The sequence below is a fragment of the Ambystoma mexicanum genome, chromosome 7p (genome assembly GCF_040938575.1).
Source record: "Ambystoma mexicanum isolate Mex_15411 chromosome 7p, UKY_AmexF1_1, whole genome shotgun sequence".
Classification (NCBI taxonomy): Eukaryota; Metazoa; Chordata; class Amphibia; order Caudata; family Ambystomatidae; genus Ambystoma; species Ambystoma mexicanum.
In genome coordinates, this window is record NC_090939.1 from 232,113,882 (window position 1) to 232,138,838 (window position 24,957).

The following is a 24,957-nucleotide window of genomic DNA, read 5'->3' on the forward strand; positions in this document are numbered from 1 at the left end:
AGTTCGGGAAAGGTGCTATGGAACAGCAAGTGGAAAACCTACTTAAGACTCTTTTTGGAACAGAATCCTTTTCAAGCCAATTCCTGGTTGAGCGAGGGCATCGCACTCTGGCCCCCGTGCCGAAGCCTGGAGCCCCACTGCGTACTATCATCGCCAGACTGTTGAATTACAGGGACAGAGATGCAATACTTAGGAAGGCCAGAGAAATTGGGACACTACAATATGAGGAGAACCGCATACATGTCTATCCAAACTTTGCTGCGGGAGTACAGGCCAGCAGGAGATCATATGAGCCGGTCAAACGGCTACTGAGGGCGCGTCAGGTCCCGTATGCGCTGATATTCCCGGCTAAAATGCAAATCCAGTATGGAGGAAGAGCACACTTTTTTGAGACTCCGTCCGCCGCTCTGGCATATGTGGAAGCAAATATACCCCTACCACCTAGAGGCCGTGGACCGGACCAGAACGGAAGATCACCTCTGGGAGAGGGAGACCGGGGTGCTGTTGATTGAACGTGGTTGCGCACTTATCATAAGCAGCTGTTTTGTCAATGTTTAAAGGGATTCTGCTCCCACTGGGGGGCTCTGAGTAACCTTCGAAACGGGTCGTGAGCCCGCTCGGGTGGCCTCGTGACGACAACGTGGCACCCACAGGAAAGTTCCAAAAAAGTTTAAGGGTACATCGTCAAGTTGGGGTGGATGATGTGGGTGGAGGGTGGGGTTGGGGAAGTCTGGAAGTTACAGATTGTTATTGCTGCCAGGGCATGTTTGGGACCTGGGATTTAGATTGGTTTAATTTCAGTTCCAGGTTGGTTGAAATCAGGTCTGGCAGGTGCACGATGCGGCTACAGCAGATAAACACTAGACATGGTGGAAGCAATGGCACGGCATGGATTCTGTATATGGAGAAATGGGTAACGGGGTGAAAATCACTTTATTATCTTGGAATGTCCGAGGGCTAAACAACCCGATGAAAGCCAGAAAGGTAGGAAATTATGTCACCAGACACGGTCCTCAAATCCTAATGCTCCAGGAGACACACGCCCAGGGAGCGGTTAACCGTAACATAATGGCTAAATGGGGCAAGCTATGTTATTATACAGAATATTCTTCACAATCTAGGGGGGGTCATAACACTCATACATCCTGCAATGGGATTCCGCACTGAGGGGCACGAGGCCGATCCAATGGGAAGATATGTGTTGGTGTGGGGGGAAATGGCCGGCAGACGAGTGACCCTGGTTAACACCTACAGCCCTAACATAGATGACCCGGATTTCTATCTGAAAATGTTCGACACAGAAATTGACACGACACAGAAATCATTATATGGGGCGGCGATTTCAATGTTGCACTCGACCCCATGTTGGATAGGTCAACCAGTGTAGCGAGGGCTCCCACTAAAACAGCGATAACCCTGAACCAACTCGTCCCACAGTTGTCACTGATAGACGCTTGGCGGGTTCTGCACCCGGATGATAGGCAATATACATATTACTCAACAGTGCATGACAGTGAATCACGTATAGACTACTGGTTCATATCCTCTGACATCTCGAATACGCTGCAACACTGCACGATCCTTCCCCGCACACTGTCCGATCACTCTCCGGTCTTATTGAGCCTCGTTTTCCAAGATGTTCCTAGACAGGCCAGGAGGTGGAGAATGCCGGGGGGACTGTTGGGAGATGCAAACATGGCCGAATTACTACATGAAGAGATAACCAACTTCTTTGCAGACAATCTGGGGACGGTGGACCGGATATCCACGGTCTGGGGAACCTTTAAGGTTTGGGTTAGAGGGATCCTTATGTCCAAATCAACAGGACTCTTGAAGGGGGTGAGACGGGACCTTGAAGGGGTGGAACGGGAACTGAAAGAGCTGGAGAAGATATATAGCCGCACCCATGATAGGGACACCCTTGCTGAAATTCATAGACTCCTTAGGACCTTTGACAATTTAGCCACGAGGGAGGTACGATACATTGCGGCCCCCATGCGGGCACGTCGCTATGGGGAGGGGAATAAGACGGGAAAATGCTGGCCAACCTGCTTCGAAATGAAACAAATAACACCACAATAGCCGCTATTCAAACAGCTCCAACTGTAATGGTCACAAGCGATAAAGGTATTAACAATGAATTTGTTGAATATTACAAAACACTCTACACAAATAGAGACCAGAAAACCCCCACTGAGACGAAAGAATACCTGGCCTCACTGGGTCTCCCGACACTCCCAGATGAAGATAGATTGGCTTTGGAGCTACCTGTCACGATAGAAGAGATCACTGAAGCCATCAAGGATCTCACGTCGGGTAAAGCTCTGGGTTTTGATGGACTGGGGGCTGAATTTTATAAGGAGTTCCATGAGGAGCTGGCCCCTATTCTACTCAGAACCTGGGAGGAGGCCCTCGAACAGCACAAACTGCCCCCTACAATGAGGGAAGCTATTGTTACGGTGCTTCTCAAGCCCAGACACCCACCCCAGGATATGTCCTCTTACAGACCCCTCTCGCTCATAAATACTGACGCAAAAGTTTTCGCGAAGGTCATGGCCAATCATATGTTACCCATGGTTCCAGCACTGGTTCATCCGGACCAAAATGGGTTCATTCCCAAAAGGTCTACAGCCTAAACCTCTGCAGGCTGTTTGGAATCATGGCACAAATTGACCCGGGCAGGCAGGCGGTCGCGGTGTCCCTCGACGCCGAGAAGGCATTTGATTCAGTCTCATGGGAGTACCTCTTCTCGGTGCTGGACACGTTCGGGGTGGTACCCAATTTTATCAGATATGTCCGCCTACTCTACACAAAGCCCGGGGCGAGAGTATACACTAACAGAACCATGTCTGACATGTTCGAACTGGGAAGGGGCACAAGACAGGGATGCCCGTTCTCGCCAATCCTATTTGCTCTTACAATAGAGCCCATGTCTGCTGCAGTCAGATTGTGCCATAAAAATAAAGGCATAGTCATGAAGGGCTCTAATCAGCTGATTTCGCTTTATGTGGATGACACGCTGTTATATATCCGTGAACCCGACAAAAACCTGGCGCCCATAATGGCAGATATACACGAATTTGCTGATTACTCTGGTTACACTGTGAATAGTTCTAAGTCAGAAATCTTCCCACTCACCCCTTGTACTAATTGCCCGGAAACGACGGAGGGCCCTAAATGGACGGAGAGATATATTAGATACCTGGGCGTTCTGGTCTCCGGGAGCAGACAATCTCTATTTACCGATAACCACAAATGGGCGCTACAGTCAATTAATGCAAAGCTCACGATATGGAGGCAACTCCCTATCTCACTGCATGGCAGGATAGCAGTGCTAAAAATTACCGTCCTTCCTGAAATGCTGTAGCTGTTTGTGAATATCCTGATATGGCCAGGCAGGGAATTCTTCTCCAGGCTGCGATCAATGGTGACCACATTTCTATGGAACGGGAAGACTGCTAGAATGGGATGGGAGAAAATGGTGGAACCATACAGTACCGGAGGCATAGCAGCCCCGGACTTTGAACTTTATTATTTAGTTGCCCAGGCGCAGTTCGCGAGATATTGGTATGAGATGGCAGAAGAAGCACCGCATGCATGGGTGGAGACACACACAGTTGCACCCTCGGATGTGAGATCAATTATCTTCGCCCCACGACATAGAGACGTGTGTGAATACGACCCGGCAAGCTGCACTGTCCGGGCTTGGGGGGCAATATGCTGGAGACTTAAAATTGAAAGGCCCTATAACCCACAGATTCCCTTGTGGAACTTTCCCGGCATTCCTCCCACATTCGACACGGAAATGCAGGAAGCATGGGACCCCAATAGGGAAATGGTGGTAGGGTATATGTTCATAGAGGGGACATTTGTTAACTTAACAGATATTTTAAGGGCACTGGGGAGAGGACCGCTTTGAACGCTCCAATACTACCGAATTAGATCAGCATTCCAGGCTAGATGGCCCCTATTTCCTGATGCGCCACTCTCACACCCTTGTTTACAAATGATCACAACTCATGGGGGTCTCGGAGTCTCCAAATTATATGCATCGGTGCAGGCCCACACCCCCACGATCAATAATGTGAAAACAAAATGGGAAGCAGATTTGCAGGCAACCATTCCTGATGAGAAATGGGTAAAGTATTGTACACTCACTAAAAGGGTGTCGCTCAATGCAGGGCTGCGCCAGATACAATTTAAAATTCTGAACAGACTGCACTATACACCGGCCACAGTTGCGAGGTTTGTACCAGACTCCTCGAGCGAATGCCCCAAATGCGGCGCCCCACAAGCAGGGTCTTTCCACATGTATTGGGACTGCCCTGAGCTGCAGCAGTTCTGGTGGGGGGGTGGCTGAGTTACTGGCGGAACTAACACAAATATCCCCATTCCTGTCTCCACAAAAATACCTTTTTGGTGATATTGGGAAGTTCTCGGAGAGAACTAGAAGACTCTAATTTTTCTTGCGCAGTCGCTAAAAAATGCATTCTCCAGGCTTGGAAAAGCCCCACGCCTCCGAGCATGAACACCTTTTTACGAGAATTGACGTATGTGAATGAGAACGAGGAACAATATGCACTGACTCAGCCGAGAATGAGCCGACCGAAAGATATCTGGGGCCCGTTCAGGACATACTTATGTGAACTGCCGTCGGACAATGAAGACCCCATGTAAATATGTATCACTTGTGAAAATGCATAGTGCCACTGTATACTTTTTTGTTATGATGTTGGAACGAGTTGTGAACCTGCCACTACCTCAATAAAAAGATGTTTAAAAAAAAAAAGATGCATTTTCCCTTTCAATTTCCTCCTGCGATTAGGCCGTAATATCACTAGAACCCTTCCTGTACCATTGTTCTGCTGGTAACACTGATCCCACAATAACAGTGGAACTTTGTGGGTGGAAGCATGTTGTAGACTTCTATGTGCCCATTTTTTCCTATGTTTGTTGGGCATTTGTCCTTTTTTTGTGGTGGGAGTATTTACCACTTCTGAGACAGGCAAAGTCCGCCGATTATCTATAGGGCCGGTTAGGAGTAAGCGTTTGACGGATCTATTTTCTGGGAAATGGCATGTTGATAGTAAGCACTACAAAAATAATTCCAATTAGCATACCCTGTGGTGCAGCAATAGGGATGCTATTATTCTTCCTACACATGTATTTGCAGATGTCCCCATGGCGGGCGCACATACAAGGACACCCCCACCTACCCAATACTGAAGGTACTCACTAGCACTCAAGATCCATACACACCAAAGACTAAATGCACACTCCAATTACATTAATTTGGAATGCACAGGGAAACATCAATTTAAAAAAGGAGGAAATCAGTGGAAAGAAAAACAGTTTTAAAAAGCAAACTCCAGCACACTACAAATTAGACCTTACCTCGCACGACTTTAAAACACTCATTTTAGTGAAGTAGCAGAATATTTGATTTGTAGTGTGATGAGGTTTGTTTGTGTTAGGGAAATACTTCATTTGGAAAGAGTGTTTACACCTGAACGTTGGTTTCCCAGCCTTTGTGGGTATGACATTTTGTTTCATTTTGTTTCTTTTATGCTGAGGTGTTTGTATCTTCCAATTGTAGGCTTCATTTCTTTTAAGTAACAACTTTAACTGTTTTAACTGGTGTCAATCTCCCACCATGTTACCTTTTCCACTTTCTGAAATTGATTAAAGCCTTAATACATAAGTTAAAAATAACAGATTCAGTAGCTTATCATTTACCTTTGAAAGCAATTCCTGCGTTGTTGATCAGAACATCTATTCCTCCATACTTTCCCTTGAAGAAGTCCTTCAGTGCCACAATACTATGCGTGTCATTGATATCCAGCTGGTGGAAAAGAGCAGTCAGACCTTCCTCCTCTTGTAGCTTCTTCACAGATGCTTCCCCCAGTTTTGGGTCTCGGGCTGTCAAGTACACATCCCCACTGAACTGCTTGCATAAAGCCCTCACAATTGCCAGTCCGATGCCTTTATTCCCTCCGGTCACCACAGCTACTTTGCTGCTGGCCATAGTTTGACGGCAAAGTACTAAAAGAAGGGAAAGGCAACATAAATAGAAGCATAACACTGCAGTGCACCAAAGGTGGGCCAGGAAAAGGTACTAAACTATGAGACAGTCACAAGACAAGCATAGGGGAAGACAAAACATGCTAAAGGTGGCAGAGGAACACAAGACAAACCCACATTGGGTGAAAGGCACAACACATTGCACAGATATTGTAGAGAGACATCAAAAAGGCAGACAGAGTATGTAGGGGAAAACAAGACAAGATGTGCTAAAGAATAAAACACGTGACAAGACTCAAGACGTACCCAAAGTAAGAGAAAAACACGGATGTGCTAGGTGTCCCGAAAAGGAAAATATAGGTAAAAGGTGGGAGAAACAAGCAAGATGTACCAAGGCAGAAGAGAGATGAAAAACAGCTGTGATGAAAGGGAGAAAGAGGAACAAAAGAAGACATATACCATGTAGAAGGGAGACACAGGAGAAGATGTAACACATGAGGGCAAGACACAAATGTTGTACTAAAAATGACACGGACAGGAAAACATTTGCTAAAAGGCAGCAGAGGGATATTGGGCAAGTAAAATGTGCTAAAGGACCCAGGAAAGGATATGCTATACTCAGGGTGCCAAATGTGCACTCGCCACTAGCCAATGGATAGTGACAATGAATTCTCAGCGAGTAGGAACTGCTGTGATATGTCTATGTTTTGAATTGAGGTGGCAAGTGACTTTTTGTGGCTGGCTAGTAGCTTGCAACCTGACATTTGTACACCTGCTACAGGTAAGCATGGCTTCACATGCCAAAGGTATAAATTAGAGCAGAGGTCTTCAAACTGTAGGGCGCCCTCCCTCCCTCCCCCCAGCGGGACGCGAGAGCCCAGCATGAAAAGTTTAAAAAAAAAACACATTTAAAATTACTTGGCTCATATGTTCGGAATGGAGCATACAAAGGTCTCGGGCACCAATGAAAAAGTGGCCTGCAGTTGCAAATGGATACCTATTCCTTTAGTCACAGACTATTTGAATAGTACCCAAGTGGGTGTATTTTGTTAAAATGGAAGCAAATTGTGATATTTAAAGAATATTTATTCAGCAACAATGGTCAAAACGACTAGCTGCATAGTTAAGCAACTCATCAAACTGGCCCACATTGGCCAGAAAAAAGTGGCCCATTTGGCCTGGCCCACAGTAGCATTTTTGGTATGGGCATTGCCCTAGAGGCCAGTTCTGGCCTGGCGGCTCATCCATAATGGGCGAGGGAGTGTACACCCACTGGCCCCCTCACCTATTATGGAGGTGCCGATGAGCCAGCCTATTGAAACACTGAGCACTCGCTCTGCTGCTTTTTTCAGCTGTGAGAGTGCTCCTGGGCTGGCTGAACTGTCAGAGGGAAAACTTTTTCCCCTTGACAGTTCAGTTCCCCAGCTGCACATGCTCACTGAGTCATGCAAGGCTGGGGCGTTTTGCTTTGCCAGCCTTGCATAGCTCATTGAAAATGCTGGTTGGGGCACTGCATGTCTGTATGTGTGAGGGGGGGGCTCCTGCACCTCCTCGCATGTTCAGCCTGGAGCTGGGCATTTCAGCACCCACGCGCAGACCCCTGCAGAAGGTACGTTTATGTTAATTTACTTTTATTTAAATATATGTATGGAGGCATGTATGCTTGTGTTATGAGTGAGTGTATGGTGATGGGTGCTCGTGTGAATGATAGATTGATTGCTGCCCAACAGCCGGGTCCAGAGATGTTTTTTACAGTAGGGGGAGTCTGGGCGGGGCCAGATTGTCTGAGAATGAAGTGTTTCTTTGTTTGTTAGTTTATTGATTTATAAAGCGCACCAAACCCTTAGTTATCTGGGCGCATTACAGGTAAGTTTCATGGTTTCAGTTGCAAGTGTTGTTACAGACATTCTATACATTAATCAGTTTTAAACTTTACAGTAAGGAGAATTGTGAACATTAAATACAAAATATTTACAGACAACATAAAAAATGTAACAGTATATACATTGTTAGCTTTACATCAACAATTTACATAAGAGGAGATAGTGTTGAACCGTGAGAGGCGACCTGGGGTAGCCACGAGTATTTCATGAGTCCTTCGTGAGGTGCCAACTTTTGGTGTTTTTCCAAAAACTATAGAATGATTGGTCAGTTCTCAGGGCAATAAGAAGCAAGTTCCACATTTGAGCTGCCAAGACAGGGAAGCTGCTGCCTCCATATTTTTTCAGATTAAATCTTGGAACTGTGATGCAGAAGGAGTTGGCTGACCTGATAGGGCGAGTGGATGTTTTTTGGGAAAAGTTTTTCATTCAGTAACGAGGGGCTGAATTACTAAGGCATTTGAAGGTGAGCGAGACAGTTTTGAACTGGATTCTGTCATTAATGGAGAGCCATTTGATATTCAATCTAGTCTCCGAGATATGTTGTCTCCTCAGTATACTGAGGGCAGTTCTGATGGCATTATTTTGAAGTATTTGAAGTTTATAGACAATGTGTGTTCTTGCCCCTAAATAAAGTGCATTGCAATAATCAATTTTGGATAGAATTAAGGCTCTCGCTAACATGATGCAACTTTCGATAGAAAGGAAAGGTTTGCAAGCCTGTATCAATTTGTAAGTGTAGGCTGTTGCTGAAGACGTAGCCTTGACTTGTTTGCCTAGGCTGAGAGTTGAATCTAGGTAAAAGCCCAAGGGTTTAACCTCCTTAGCCACAGTAACGTCAATGCTGTCAATCTTGAAGGCTGAATATTGACTGCTAAGTTTGTTAATGTTGGCAGACGTTCCTAAGATTAAGAGCTCAGTCTTCTCGTCATTCAGGCAGAGGCCATGAGTGGCCATCCATGCCTGAATGACTAGGTAGAATTTGTTTCCCATTGCCACGTTGGTATCATAGTCTCCAATAAGTGGGATCAGGATCTGGGTATCGTCTGCATAGTTACTGTAGATGACACGTAGATGGTCCAAATCATCAAAAAAGTGGTTTGGTGAAGACATTATACATAGTAGGTGATACGCAAGAGCCTTGCGGTACACCACATGTAATAGATGTGGCATCTGCTGAAGCTGAAGGTGAGAACACTCTCATTGATCTATTGTTAAGAAATGAATGGATCCACGCAGTGGCTTCATGGGAGAAGTGGGCAACTGTAGCCAGGTGTTTGCATAGCACTTAGTGGTCCACCAAATCGAAAGCGGCAGATAAGTCTAATAAGTAGGAGGACAAATTTCCTGTTGTTTTTGATTTGATCAATTTGGGTCTTTAAATCTATCAGTGCCGTTTCCGTGCCATGTAGCGGTCTGAAAGCAGACTGGCGAAGTCCTAAAAGGTTATTAGATTCCAGATAAGCTTGTATCTGGAGGTAAGCCGCTTTGTCTATTGTCTTGAGTAAAAATGGGACTGTAGTTACCGGTCTGTAGTTTGTTGGGATGGACGGGTCCAAGGAGCATTTTTAAAAAAATGTTTAGGAGAGGCATGACCCAAGCGTCCTTCAAATTAGTAGGGACGTTACAGGATAGAAATTAAGCATTCATTAGTTTTGTAATGAAAGTAACCAGCTCTCTGGTTGCTTCTTTAATGATCTGGGCTGGGCATATATCGCCCTGACACCTTGAGGGTATAAGCGATGCAATGATGTTTACCACTTCTTGGGTAGTAACTTGGGCACATTTTGAAGCGCAGAAATGGTTTAAGGATATGATCTCGGTATTTGTGATATGCATTAGTTGTGGACAGGTTCAGGATTTTTTTCTGAGATTTTTGTTTGGAGGAGGGAGATTTTATTAGAGTGCATTCTGGATGTTAGTACACCATACTTGACCCTTAATACATGTGTCCACAGGGGAAATAGGAGCTTCCAGTTCTCCAAGAATACTAAAGAGTTCCTTAGTACTTGAACTAGCTTTATTGATCCTGTCGTTTGGTGAGTAATATTTCGGCTTTATATTTCGCAGAAATGTTCATTAGATTACATTTGTTATCCTTGGTTGGGAGGTTTTTCCACTGGACTTCCAATTTCCTTTTTTCTGCTCTACGGGCCTTTAGTTGTGGCATAAACCATGAGTTCTATTGAGCTCTGGGTTTACTCTTACACAATTTGTGTGGGCAATAATATCTAGGGCATGTGGAATGGTGGAATTATACAAGTCCACTAAGGTTGCTGGATCTGAGGTGGCCGACAACGGGTTAAGGATAGGCAGCAGATGGTGCATTAACCTATCCACTGTGATGTTCCATGTATTCCTTGTGAGGAGTGGGGGTGCTAGTAACATAGTTTTGCTAGATTGTGTATTAGCTTTTCGAGTGAATGATACTAGGTGGTGGTCAGTGCATGACTGAGGAACAATGGAGGCGATAGTAGTCTTGCAATTAAGGTCAGCCACCCAGTCTCAGGTTCTGCCTTTGTCATGGGTAGGCTGGTTGAATCTTTGTGTGAGGCCAAATTCAGCAAGGGTGTTGGAAAGCGCTAGTACGTGTTGGTCGTTAGCGTCATTAAAGTCTCCTAACACTAGTATTTGCGAGGAGGGTTTGGAGTTGGCAGTTATAGTGGTGAGGTCTTCCTTGAAGGAGCCGGTAGGACCTGGTGGTCTATAGATTAGGTGTGCTGTTACCGTCCAAGATGCTGATAATGGGATTTTCACAGAGAGAAGTTTGCACGACTGGACGTGAGCTGACGAGATGACTCTCAGCCCTAGGTTTGATTTGGAAATAAAAGCAAGGCCACCCCCTCTAGATGCTTCTCTATCTGCTCTCACGATAGTATAATTCTTAGATATAGCAAGTGGAGGAGAAGGGCCAGCAGCTGCATGAAGCCAGGTCTCCGTAGTAGCTTGGAAGTCTAGTTCCTCAGAAGTGATCAGATCATAGCATGGGCTGGCAGGGAACTCACGTTAATTAGAGACCCTTTGATAAGACTAGTATTCGTTATTGGGGGTTTAGTGAGTGGGTTTCTCTGACTAGTTTGGTACATGTTTGTATTATTGGTCTTAGAGGACTGGTTATTGAGCATTTTAGAAGGTAGTCTGGCCTGCGGACAGACAGATATGGTAAATCTTGAGCGCAGCCTGTCATTTCTCGCTGCAGTGCGATATGGTAAGTTAGATGCTGGACTAGAGGCAAGGTTAACTTAGGCTTTTGGTTAGAGATAAAGTGCCTTCTGATCCAGTAGAAGTGACATCATCTAGGGTGTGTTGCTTACGTATAGGTTTTAACTCTGGTAGGAAGGTCGTAGGTTTAATGGAGGATGGCAGGGGGCAGTAGTTGAGGGCATGTAGGAATTTGGTTGGCTTCATCCATAATGGTGGTGAGGTAAGAATGGACATGGTGGAGAGCTGGCACTCAGCCGGTCAATAGTCTCCAACTGTATTATAATGACTATCAACCAGTAGCTAGAGCCATAGTTTTACAAAGAGACACATGGCAGCGTACATAGTGTTAATAGCACGGTCAGCTGATTCTGGAGGTGAGGCAGGTAAGGGTGACGTTGGCAGTAAGTAAATACAAAGGCTTTACACGGTATTGTAGTAAGCTTATACAATGTGCTAGTGATGTACTTTAGCAATGGTAGGGTCTTAACAAGTGGACACAGGTATAACGCTTTGCATTTAGTCAGTATCAACAGTAAAAGAGGACATGCCTAAATAATTGCTAGTGCGTCTGTATGAAGTAACAAAGATAGCCAAGTGTGATAAGCAGTAAAAACAGCTCCAGTGGTAGCAATTAGTTGTTTGCCTACGGAAGGGCAAGGTCCTATGGTGGTGCTACAACCTGCAGTAGAAACATTTGAACAAGTGAGCGGTGTTGACAGAACAGTGATGATAGGGTTGCACAGTTATAGAGAAAACTGGTAAGGCGACAGTGTAAAGGTAACAGTGTGGTGCATCCTTGCATGTCAAGGACTGGAGTGAAGTTTCAAGAGTTCAGGATATAGGGTTACAAGAGCGTACATGAGTATAGACGAACGCTGCTTCGTTACGGCCAAGAGAACAGTCTAGTGTGTGATAGCCGGTACCATCCGGTTGTCGAAGCAGTAAAAGTACTATATTTGTAAGATGGGCATGTGGTTTCAGGCACAACTATAAGGCAGTGCGTGCTCAACTTTGGCTAGTGTGGCAGAACAGCAGTGGATAACAGGATGCAGAAGCTGCGGCCCTAATGCAGACAAGGACGTTTTCTTCAGCCTTCTTCGCCTGACTGGCTTCCACCTGCCGGCGCAGCGGATTGGTTGGGTGAAAGGCGCGGTTGCTAGACAACCAAATAATTAGCCTCTATGTGGTGCTGAGTACCGCCAGACATTTTTGAATCAGGCGAAACACACAGCGACGAGGAGGGAGAGCAGAATAGAGGCATGAAATGAAACACCAAAGGGTATTTTTGGTGCCCTCACTTAACAGTGCTATCCGATGCACTGGGGGTGATATGGATGAAGAAAGGGGTTATTCCTGGCATCCAAAGTCTGGCAGACCTCGGGATGTTGCAGCTGGATGCTCCTGAGTCAGCTGAGCATGAGGGGAAGGGGCTCCTGCGTTGATGAATTGGCTGTTTCTTGTTCTGCGATACAGCTAAAGTGGAATGAGGTGCAGGGTGTATGTTAGTGAGGGGGGTGAATTGGGAGTGGTGATTAATGCTGTTTTATTTGCCATGTTTTGCTGTAGCATGCATATTTTGGTGCGCATGGCATTCTGAATATTAGGGCACCAAGATTAGTCTTTGTTGATGCGGTTAGGTGCTGAGACAGGAGATTCTAGTTTTGAGTATTTTGAATAATTCTTTAGAGTTGGAGCTGGCATTAGCAATTCTGGTGTTGTAGACTTTTGCTCTGGCTGCCGAGATGTTGTGTTTGTATTCTTTAGCAATCTTATTAAATCTTATTGTATGGTAGTCCCGATTTTTTTCCAGCTGGCTTCCGCCTGCCTCTTCAGAGAGTGCAGGGCTTGGAGGTCAGAGGTGAACCAAGGGTTGAGGTGGCAGGTCGGTTTGGATTTTCTGGGGAGGAGCGCGGCCACCAGGTCTACTGCATTGGTCAGCGTGTTGACATAGATGTCTGCTAGGCCTTGAGGGTCAGTATCGTTAAGGCGTCCAGGCTGAGGGTAAGAGGGAAGATACAATCGAAGCATTGGTGATTTTGCGGGAGTTGCAGGCTAGTGTGGGTGGCAACATGGTTGCGAGGGTAATGGTATTATCCAGTGGTATCCCATCTGGTGTCCCCCAATTATGTTTAGTTGTGGCATTAGGTTGCACTTTTGTGCATCCTATAAGGCGAAACTATTACACTTGAGTATTGCTAGGAGAAGATAGCATGAGAGGAGGGATATGCATCGTGTGGGTGTTTGGTAATTTATCCACCATCCACTGCCTATGCAATGCTGATCCCTATGGCCATTCCCAAAGACTACCGGGAAAAAATAAAATCAAAAAGGAGGAAGCATGCTGGCCATTGTTCTACAAGAGAGCTGTGTAGCCACTCAGCCTAGACATCAAAACACAAATCCATTCACATCTAGGAACTGTTCACAGAGCGGACAGTGATGGGATATCAGATTATTGTGGCTTTCATATTTGTTCGCTCTTCTCAGTCACCATGCCACAAACCTGGCATGGCTTGTTTAGATGTGTCTACTACCAGGCTGATTAAGGCAGATATATCTCAGAGGTGCAGAAGTTAAATTAATACTTCTGCCTGCAGTGAATGCGTACCTGAAGAATTACCTGTATCATTTTATGAATACAAATCAAGAAAGCTATCAAAAGCGCTAGAGTAAGAGGAAACATTTGGTGCTCACTTCTGCTGCGGAGTTAGAGTCCTCTTTGTCTTCCCCTTCTTCACTGAAGAAGAGAAAGGAGCACAAGAAGTGCCTTTCTGTGTCTGAGCGGAGGGACATATTTGTGCAGCATGCTTTGAAGGAGGCATTGGGGCACAAGAAAAAAACAGCAAGTAGGGTGGCATTGTCTGCTTCAAAGTAGACTTCTTCATCTTGGACCTCCTATGTGGGCATGTCTAGTTCTTTGTAAAATGGTGATCCCAGGGGAAAGTAGCTGGATGAAGAAGAACTAGCAATGGTGCTTCAGTAGGTGGTGGATGGAATGGGTTCTCCTTTCAGGAAGGGCCTGGGATGTTGGGGGATTCAAAAGGTCAGACAGTTTAGGAAGTCCTCCAAACTTGGTTTAGCACTTATTTCCCAGATCAATGACATGGTTTTATTTGAAAGATGGTACCAGATCGGATCACCCTTCCATACTTTGCGGCCAAATTGTATCCATTGAAGTGCAAGGAATTGCCTTTTTCAGAGAATGTGGAGATTAATCCAATATTGGCCAGTTTGGTAGCAAGGTCATCCATGGTGGCCAAAAAGGCAGCTCTGCTTGATCCGTTGGATCATAAAGTGATGTAGCCTTAAAGAAATTGTATGCTGGGACCCATTTGGCTCTCGGGTTAGTACATGCCCAGACTGAATTGGGGGACTTTTCAGAAGTTGGGCAATGCAATTATGCAAGAGGTTGAGTGTGTCTATTCCGGTGGGTATGTTCACCTTCAGGTGAAGTTCCAGCAGTGGAGAAGGGGAAGAGCCGGGTAGCAAGGCAGTACGATCGCCCAAGATCTCTGGAACTAATATTTGGCAGAGAGGTTCAGCTTCCAAAAGGGCCACAGATGACAGCATTCAAATAAGTCATGACCTTTTTTTAGGGAGAGGCCAAAAGGCAAGAAAAGAAATGGGTGGTCCATGATCCACAATGGAATACCAGGGGTTCGGGGAAGGACACTGGCAGTCAATCCATCAGAAAATGCTCTCATTCAAAGCAAATAATCAGTTTTGGAAAGAGAATATTGTTTTGTAGTTACTTACAAACAACCCAGTTACTTTCAGGAGTGAGTTATATCAATTAATGCTAAACTAAACATAAAATAATTGTTTCACAGAGGAACCTCCTTTGGCCACAGAAAGTGTAAATGGGCCAAGAAGCATGACTGTTCTATGCGTTTCGTCTACCAAGGTTTGTAAGTGGACATGCAATTTGACCTGTTGTGGGTCATTCACTCACAAACTGCAGTCGACAAAACCACTATATATCATGCACATCTTCCTTTCTTCCACTGCAACCGGAACTTAAGGTGCACATTTCACAGTCTTAAATCAGAATTTGAGTAGAAAAGAGAAACAGGTCTTTGATGCACTGAGGGGCAATGATAATATTGTTATAAAATCTGCAGATAACGGTACAGATATTCTTCTACTTAATACTGAGTGATGAAAGGAGATGTAACAATCAATACCCTACCGTGCAACTCAAAGAAAACCATAAAAGATCATGTTCGTATAAAGATAATGGGATACTTTTTAACAAGAAAGTGATTTTCTCATGCCCTTTGCAAAATGAGAAGCAATGTTCATGCTTTGCTAAAATACAAAGTGTTTACTGAATTCTACCACTACCGAGGACAACCGATGGATGGTATGAATTCTGTTCTAGCACCTTGATCAAAATATGCAGACTTCTACCTTAGATAACATATCTCAAATATGAGATCACATGTATAAGATACCACCTATAATATAAATATTGTTGAGAGAATGAACTATGATCGAGAAGAGTTCTGGCTTATTGGTTTAGATGTCAAGTCCTTATATACAAATATTTCTCCAGGAGAAGTAAATTATTATTCAACATCATCATCCTGACTTGGAGAAATCTAGACAATAATTGATAGAATGGTGTACCCAAATGACTCTGAGAACTTGTTTAGAGAGGAATTCTACCATCAATTAGAGGGCACATATATGAGCTTGACAATGGTTTCTAATGTAGCACATTTCTATATGTAGTCTTTTTAATATGACTCAGACACAAGAATATTTTTTCAAAAACATTATCTTATGGAAACGATACAATATTTTATACATATGAAAAGGTTCAGAGGATTTGGCATTGGAATTGTGCAGCTGGCTCAACTGTTTACATCCACATCCAAGTTTCACATATACTATGTATCATAATGAAACAGATTTCCTGGACATAAAGATCTTTGAGAAAATTCTACAGAAAGGTCATCACCACCATGATCAACCCATTTCCGCTTCAAGGAAAATGAGTATTAACTTGGCCTTGTAAAGGCCAACATCAGCAATAATAGAAACAACTTACCAAAACTGAGATATGGGGATTACCAAGACCAAAAGGCCATTTATAGACTGAGTAGTCTAGGTTTGGATACTGAGTGCAATCTATATTTACTAATTGCAATACAAAAAGGATTAGTGTACATGATTATGTACCCGTGGTACAAGAAGCAGATAAATGATATGATGCAGACTCTAAAGACCAGAATTGGTGAACATGGAAACAGCATATGGGCCAAGAATACGGAGGCTCCTTTAATGTCATACTACATGGCAGCAGGACACAAAGAGAATGGCTTACAGTGAACTGTGATTAAAATCAGACAGATACTCGTTGAAGAAATTGGCACAAAGACTAATCTTTAAAACAGAAAGGTCATATTGTAGGACTCATTGAATATTTGGGAATGCTTCACATAATATCCGTTACACCAGTGTCATCAAAATCTGTATGAATAGTGACATTGCCTCAAAGAATGGGTATTTTGGCAAAACTGGATAAAGGTCGAAAAATCATGTGAATGATTTGATTTTTTATTTCAATGTGGGATTATTATGGATTCTGTCAACACACATTCATTACATTATTGTATGTTTTTCTAACACAATGAAGAAGTGTTTGTGGTTTAGTTAACCAATGTTTGACCATGAATCTGACTTATGTTGGAATGTTTGATTGGGAACCTTTTGTTTTTTTAAGCATTAACATTGTATGACAAAATGTGCACATGGGGTCTAGTTTATCCTTTCAATATAGCCACCATCTGTGTTCCAGTCACAGAATACACCCGTAACTAAGCGAATACCTATGGAATGATTCAGATAATTGTTTGCTTTCTAAATGCCCCCTGCATAGCTCAAAATGCAGTGTGTAACTAGTCTACAGCTAAGCAGAAGGTAATTCTGAACATGTGAATAAACAGAAGGTAATTCTGAACATGTGAATAGTAGCAGTGAGTCTTGAGACAGCGATCGTGGTGGGTGTGTACAGCATATGATCTTTTACGCAAGAATGCTCTGCGTATTTACAGTGATCAATGGTTGGCATTTTCTTGTCCCATTTCTTGACGGCGTTTGTGAAAAGACGGATATGCGTTACCATAGTTGATGAAGTTTTAAGAACTTTTTTTTATCCACTAACACTCTGTAAACGGTCACACACTAAAGTGCATGGTGCATTCTGTCTGGGTAGTCCTTTCGCTGTAAATATATTGCAGTTTTATGTACTAATTTATAGGGTACTGTGGCAAATTGAGAGTGTTTGCCCCTTCTCCCCAAGCAGGAGCCACTCCTTTGAGGAGAGGGAAGTGAGGTCCCACTTAGGGGATAAGAATTCTCCTTCCCACGAAGAACTCCCTAGACCAAATATCCTGTCTGCATATACAGGACTGCTTTCTATGAAGAATGACAGACCCTCCTATTTGCATTCAGACATTGTTGAATCAAACCAAGCATACAAAGGAAAAGCTAACTCTTTAAGAAGAGATCTGTATAGAACTGGGATGAGTAAAGCAAAGAAAGAGAACGGTATGCAGGGGAAGCCCCGGACGTAATCATGCCTTGGAGAGGTGGAGCAGAACTAAGCCACAGAGAGGCAAATTATGCCAAGTCGAGATGCCGAAGGACCGGCAACACCAGCAACAGGGAAACCATTTGAAGAAAGGGGAGAGAAGACCCATCCAAAGTGGTGGCGTGACCACGGTCATACCGTGATGGACAAGATGTCTGTCTAATGGTGGAGAGACCACAGAGCAAGGATCGCCAACAGCTTCCAACTGCCCGCACCCATAGACGGCCACATCCTGAAGGCCAGGAACGGGGCGCTGACAAGGACCGAGAACGAGACACAAGGAGGCAAGGTCGATTACTCAAGCGAGTGCCAAGCCCTGCGATGTTCCCCTGCAGAAACAAAGGTACCAGGGAGAACGGGAGAAGCGGGAGGCCGCCGCGGCAGCATGATGTGAAGAGTGAAATTGGTAGAGACCATGAAGGTTAAATACAAACTATAAATCAGTATAATTGGGATATGAAAAACCGTTGAGGAAAGTGGCAAATAACATTGTTTGAAAAAAATGCATAAAATGTTGTAAACTAAGACCATCAAGTGACTTGAATTTTACGAGTAATAATCCAGTCGAGAGAATCCTGAAGAGGGATTCCTAATCTAGACAAAGCCATAGGAAACCCAGAAAGGGCTGGAACTCCAGAAAGTGACATAAAATCAAATGCCTGAGAGAGTGCTCAAGGAAAACCTCAATAAGCATTCTTTTAAAAAGAGTACAGTACCCAGGAATATTTGGGAGGAACTTCAAGAGCTCATTAATTATTACCCAAGAGAGGGTCAAAGAAAGACCATCGTAAGAAAACATAGTTCTAAAGAGAGACATTCACAAAAGGAAACTACCAGGAGAAGGGGGACATTATTTTGGTCGATTTTGAGTTGTTCATGTTAGTCCAGACCTATCTCTACCTAACCTTACAACTGAGGACATCTGCTTTGGACTTCCTGACCACAGACAAGCACCTTTAGTTATTGTAAATAAGCAGGGAAACTCCCTTTAGCAATAGGGAAAGATGGGCCTTTTTATATTATTTGATTAAACAATCATTAACATATCCGAAGTGTGTCTTTCATTTACTATGACCATGTGCAATGCTTTGGCCAAAGTGCTATATAAAGATCAATAAAATACAAATACTGATTATGCGAGGGTTCGACTACTTCTTCTGACCCACCAGAGTACAAAGAAAACCTGTTGGCACATATCCAAACTGGTTTGCATGATTTTAAATTTTAAAGAAGCTGCATGCTTCCATATGTGTGGATTTTCAGGGATAATCCCCAGATCTGTTCCCTTTCTTCCTTCTTAGATTTGCTTCTTTATTCTTCCATATCATCCAGTTTCTCTGCTGTCCAATACTGGATGCACTCTTGTTTCCTGCCAGTAAATCTGCCAAAACGAGATTCTTTTCTTTCCTCCATCCTCCCCTTCGTCCCTATGCCTCCTCCTGGTCTTTATCCCCCCGCTTCCTTTTTCTTCTTAAGCTCGTAACCTTGAAGTCATCTTCGACTCTTCACTTTCCTTCTCATATCTCACAAACTGCCTATGCCTGTTGCTTCCACCTTCACATGCTGCTTCCACCTTAAAAACAGTCACCGGATCCATACTTTTCTGCCTTTCTTATTACCTCCTCTATTTTCTCTTGATTACTGTTCTGCTGTCCACCTAGGTCTACCTCCTCTCACCCCACTACTCTCTGTCATACATTCTGCCATTTGTCTTCTTTTCCCAATCCCCAATGCCCAATGGCTCTTCAATCAACCCCTCCCTGCTCTCTCTCCCTTCCTCCTTACAAATCTCTCTAACTTTTCCATTTCCTCTGTATAGTATGTAAATGTTATCACGGTCTATCTCCTATCTTTCCGCTATTTCTCCTTATTTCCCTCCTGTGAGAAACTCAGAGGTTCTCCTTAGATCTACTCCTCTTGGATCCTCTTCTGAGGTGGCCAAGTAAAGGCCATCGCTTTTGGATCCTGTCCCTTGGGGTGGAGATGCGAGGAAGGATCACCTGGGTGTAGGGTCCTTGGGGAAGAGGAAATTCGCAGCAGAGACATGGTATCCCCCTATTCCTTGTGAGAACCAAATTCACCCTCTCCCTGCCTTTATAGGCTGTTGCAAACTATCTTCCCTCATTCTCCCTCATTCAGACCATTATGGTACTGGGACGAGGAAGAGACGACTAGGAGCAATGCACACCAAATTGTAATTTCACCACTCTAGTACTGAGATGAGGAAGAGGCCTGCAGACTGTTGTAAATGTCAGGCATGTCCAGAGTGCTCCACTAATTGCAGTCAGGCAAATGGTTGCAGGTGCATAAAAGATGGAGCTGACAAGTTAGGAGGGGAGACCAACAGGAGAGACAGCAGGAGAAAAGCCGGCTGAGCATTGTGGGCCAGTGGGAAGAATCCTGCAGAGAAGGAGGTGGCCGAGTTGGGTCCTGCAGGAGAGCCAGGATGCCGGCAAGCACCCCCAAGAAGCCGTGTAGCCGAGGGCAGGGCGGGCCGTGAGAGGTGGCAGCCTCATTGTTTGGGTGTCAGCGGCAGGAGCAGTGGGCACGGAAGATATTTGCATACTACAAGTCACTGGCAGCATCCGCGGGAAGCGAGCAGAGCTGCCGGCAACCCACAAAGAGAAGGTTAAGTGCGAGCGGGCCCACTAGCTGAAGAAACTGTCGGTGTAACAGAACCAGAAGAAGCAGCCGCTCAGACTAGACGTTGCGGTAAGTGAAAAGGAGGGAGCACTCGAAATGGGGCACTGCTGGGGGCTGTCAGAATGTCAAAGTAAATGCAGAATGAATGAAAGTGTATGTTTAGGATGTAGTGAGCCGAAAGCAACCAATAAGATGGACAAGATGAACTTTGAGCAACAGAATGAAAGATTTCAATCATTGAATACCTAACAAAAAAGAAAGCTTTTGACACAGCTGTAAACAGATATGTTTGTGTGAAAGACACGTACAGTATATTAAAGCACAGAACAAACCATATGAAATGAAGTGTAAAGCAATTATGGAATATTGCTGAAAGGTATGAAAGCAAATGTGGTGAAGAAATTAACACCACTAAGTGAACTGTATGGGAAATCACATTATGGCAAAGTCAAGAGACCGGCAAAGAAGAGAACACATTGTGGCAAAGCCAAGAGGCTGGCAAGGAAAAGCCAAGTGAGTGTGAATCAGCACACAGGCACAGATACAGAAGAATCTATGTGGCCCAGAAGGCCTAGGCTTCCTGGTTGCGTGACCTTTAATGGGTGGACCGACAACTGCGCCTAGACCGGGGATACCCTAATTTGTGAAAGCCACAGAACTATACTGATAGCAAAGACAAGTGGATGAAAGAGATTGCTGAAGTGAAGCCAAAGAAAGCAACCTGTATGAACTATCAAGAAAGCAGGAGTGTAAAGTTAACCTGGAAGTGGTATTTTGAATATTGAGAAATTGAGACCAAGTACAAATTGGCAAGCTGAAGTGAAGTGAAGTCTTGAGGAGTTTAAAAAAAATAAAAAGAACTGGCCACCAGGGGGCGCACCGATGAGTATCCCTCCCGTGTGAGCTCCGTCCCTGCGGTCCCGATAAGCGGTATGAGCCCCCGCTGATGGACCCCCCCCACGAAAGTTCGAGATTCTGTGACCTGAACGGACCCCCCCGCAGCTGAGAAAAAACCCGACAAAAATCGGGCCCGTTTTGACCGAGAACTCGGTAGTTCCAGAAGTGCCTATCCGCTGCGCCACGGAAAGCGCGAACCCTGGCGTTGCATGGCCCGTGCGACAGGCGTTACCCGCAGTGAACATCTGTGCCCCAGGCCTGTGGTGGTGATCCCTCGCTCGCGGGAGGCGGCGAGCCCAAAGACTCCCAACGATACCGGGTGGCTGCACGGGGTGAGTGAGGGACTTCTACGCGAAACTCTGCGGTGCCAGGGCCCGCGCCTCGTGGTGCCGCGTAATACGCGTGACCCCCATCCCTGCCGCGGAGCTCATGCGGTGAACTGTACCCCGGGGGCTTTGTGCTACCCGAACCGGGCGGCGCATTGGCCTCACGAGGTGTTGCATCCCGTTCCGGAGGTCCGCGGCTTAACCCGCTGCAGGACTTGCTGCCTCCCGCTGCACCGGAGGGGGAGAGGCATCCTCCTACGCCGACCCGCGTTGGGCCGGCGTGAGACCCCGCAGCGTCCTAGGGACCCCCGTTCTGGCGCTGGCTGCCCCCCCTGCAGGGGCACTGCACACGACCTCCCTGAATGCTGTGAGGGGAGAAGGACATTGGACACCACGTGGATTGGAGGACACATCGCATAATGCGGTTTTGAGGAAACGCTGATCTCCACACTGTCACCCTGGCTTTCCGTCTCCTGCCTGCCTGGGCCATACGCTCCCTGCACAACACACTATGTCGGATGAACAAAGGTGGTCTGCTGGCCTCACACCAATTACAGTGCAGCCCCTCTGCCCACGCACACTCCTGAACCACACATAGCCTGCATTGGGGACACCCATGATCCCCCTGCGGAGCTGAATCGAGGAGTTGACCCATATCACACGAAGTGCTGAAGATCGAGGAAAAAACTGACCCCGCAACCCGCGTATCCTCATAGAGGGTAGGGCCCCCTACTCAGGGGCGTGTGCCTCCTCTAATCTGGATTTCGTCGTATGGACCTACGCCACAAACTAGCCAGATTTGCCTACGAACCGTCCCTCCCGCCTTGCGGATCTACAGGTGCAATGGCCATGGACCCATCGGAAGCAGGTGCCGCTGCCACCAAAGGAGACATTGCCACACTATTGAATGAAATAAAAAACATGGGAGCCAACCTCAGCGATAAAATCGGCAAAATCACCCAGAGGATGGACAGATTTGAAGAACGATTGGAAAGTGTGGAGAATAACCAGGCTTCGATTGATACCCTTGAAGCCCAGTACAGATTCGAAACATCGAAAAAAGGGAGGTCGAGGCGAGGCTCAAGATGGATGACTTAGAAAACAGGGAGAGGAGGAATAACCTCCGCTTTTTTGGTATTCCGGAACGTGAAGGTGAAACTGAAAAAGACCTGAAAGACACCATCCACGACATCATTAGAATATTGACCGCCGATGAAGACATCGATGAGCCTAAGACAGAACGCATACATAGAGCTGGTGGGATGCCCGGCGGCCCACGGTCTGTCCTGGCCAAATTTCATCGATATCAAGACAAAACCAGAATTCTTGAGAAGGCCAGGTCTGGAGGCCCGCTCACAATGGGAGGTGCCCAAATCACCATCTTTCAAGACTTATCCTCACTAACATTAGCCCTGAGACGCCTTTGCAGCCCCCTGACGAAATGGCTTAAGGACCAGGGCATAAGGTACAGATGGGGATACCCTTTCTCGCTCACCTTCGAGCATGGCTGTAGGAAAATAGTCCTACGCTCTGAAGATGAAATCAAAGATTGCATCGTCGACCTCCTTGGTACGGACCCGCGGGGCAAAGAAGGTTGCAACGACAGACGACCGGGATCGCAGTGGGAGCTCCAGGGCCCCAGGCGCAAGAGGGTAAAGGGATCGAGAAAATTTAGATGCCCCAACAACACCACCGACCATGATTAAGCAAGAGAAGCTGCGTCAGATTCGTGCTGGCTACAGTCATACCTAAAACACGATGCGTTGTCTCCCGCGGAGGGTGCGACATGGCGAAATCCCCCACTTTGGAGCCGCAGCGGACAGGGCACCCCCCGGAAATGGGAGGCGACGTGAACTCCTGCGGGATGACCTGAGAACCACACGTAACGTTGAAACTTTCACATGTTTGTTGTTACTATTGTTGAAACTGCATAATGTTTGGGGGAGGGGAGAAAGAGATGGGGGCTCACCCTTAAGTTGCGAAGATACATCTGATCGGGACCGTAGGTCAACGGCCCCTACTGATGGTCCGCCGACGGACTACATACTCTCATCCAGTCTGTTCCGGACGCCGTCAACAGCTGCCTATGCAGCACCCCCTGTTCGTAAGCTCAAGCGAGCACCATCAACTATGGTGGAACATGGGAAAAGGGGAGAGAGGTAACGGACACTTGGGAAATGTACAGATAACACTACGTTTGCTCCAAAGTATCATAGTCAAGATGGCACAGGGTATCCACTTGTCTCTCAGGCCGCTGGTGGTGAAGGATCCTAGACTGCAAACCGCTGATGGCATCACATGAGAAGCCTAAGGGCAAGGGTCTCCTCAGAATTGGGACTATCAATGTGAAGGGATTGAATTCCCCTACTAAGAGGTCGCTGGTGCACAGAGAATTCAGAAGATCTGACATTGACATTCTCCTCCTTCAAGAGACGAAATTTGCGAGAGGGGAGGAGCGGACGGTTCTGGGGAATCGGGGAGGTATGGAATTCTGGGGCTCTGGCCCGCTCAGGAAAGGAGGGGTCGGAATTCTCTTCAAGAAGGGAGTTGGCTTTGAACTAGAGAAGACCTGGTCGGATGTGAGTGGACGAGCCCTCCTGATAGTGGGGAAAATCGCAAGAGTTCAGGTCACAATTGCTACAATATACTCACCTAATAGCGGACAAGCTGCATTCCTTCAGAAAACGATACCCAAAATAGTACTGGAAAGTGCAGGCCACCTCATCATAGGAGGCGACTTTAACCAGTGGGTGGACCCATCCGTAGACTGGAGGCCAGGCAACCCCGACACGCGGACCCAGCATAGTGGGGACCGTACTGAATTTGCCGTCATGATGGAGCTATACGATCTACGGGATGTGTGGAGAACACAACACCCTGACGAAGGGGGCTTCACCTTTTACTCGAACCCCCACCGCACATTCTCACGCATAGACTATATATTCCTCGCGCCTGACCTTGCAAGGTCCACAAGTCACACGAGTATTGTCCCGATAACAATGTCAGACCATGACATGGTGCTAGCAGACGTCAACTGGGCCGACCTACCTGTCGCTGGGGGATCCTGGTGCTGCAATGAGTCCCTCTGGACCGACGCGGTGTTCAGACATGAAATGGAGACCGAGATCGAAGAATACTTCAAGACGAATGACAACGGGGAGGTCTCCAAACAAGTGATTTGGGAAGCGGGGAAGGCCACTTGGAGAGGCATATTAATACGCGAGGCCTCCTCTAAAAAGAGAGAGCGTAAGATTGTAGAAAACAAGCTCCGTAATGAAATACACCAGCTGGAGGCGGAACTAAGAGACAAAACAACGGTGGACTCCACCAAACTAGACATGGCCCATCGTAAAAGAGAGGAACTACGGCTGTTAGAACATGGCCAGGT

At 45.9% G+C, this 24,957-nt stretch overlaps 1 protein-coding gene across 1 annotated transcript in view; it reads right to left on the reverse strand.

Moving 5' to 3' along the window:
* LOC138525854 (carbonyl reductase [NADPH] 1-like) overlaps positions 1-24,957 on the reverse strand; it is a 96,415-nt gene that overhangs the window by 22,365 nt on the left and 49,093 nt on the right. The window contains exon 2 of the mRNA XM_069636122.1: positions 5,737-6,042. Coding sequence (XP_069492223.1) covers positions 5,737-6,025 — 289 coding nt within the window. The 5' untranslated portion in view covers positions 6,026-6,042. The remainder of the gene's footprint in view (positions 1-5,736; positions 6,043-24,957) is intronic.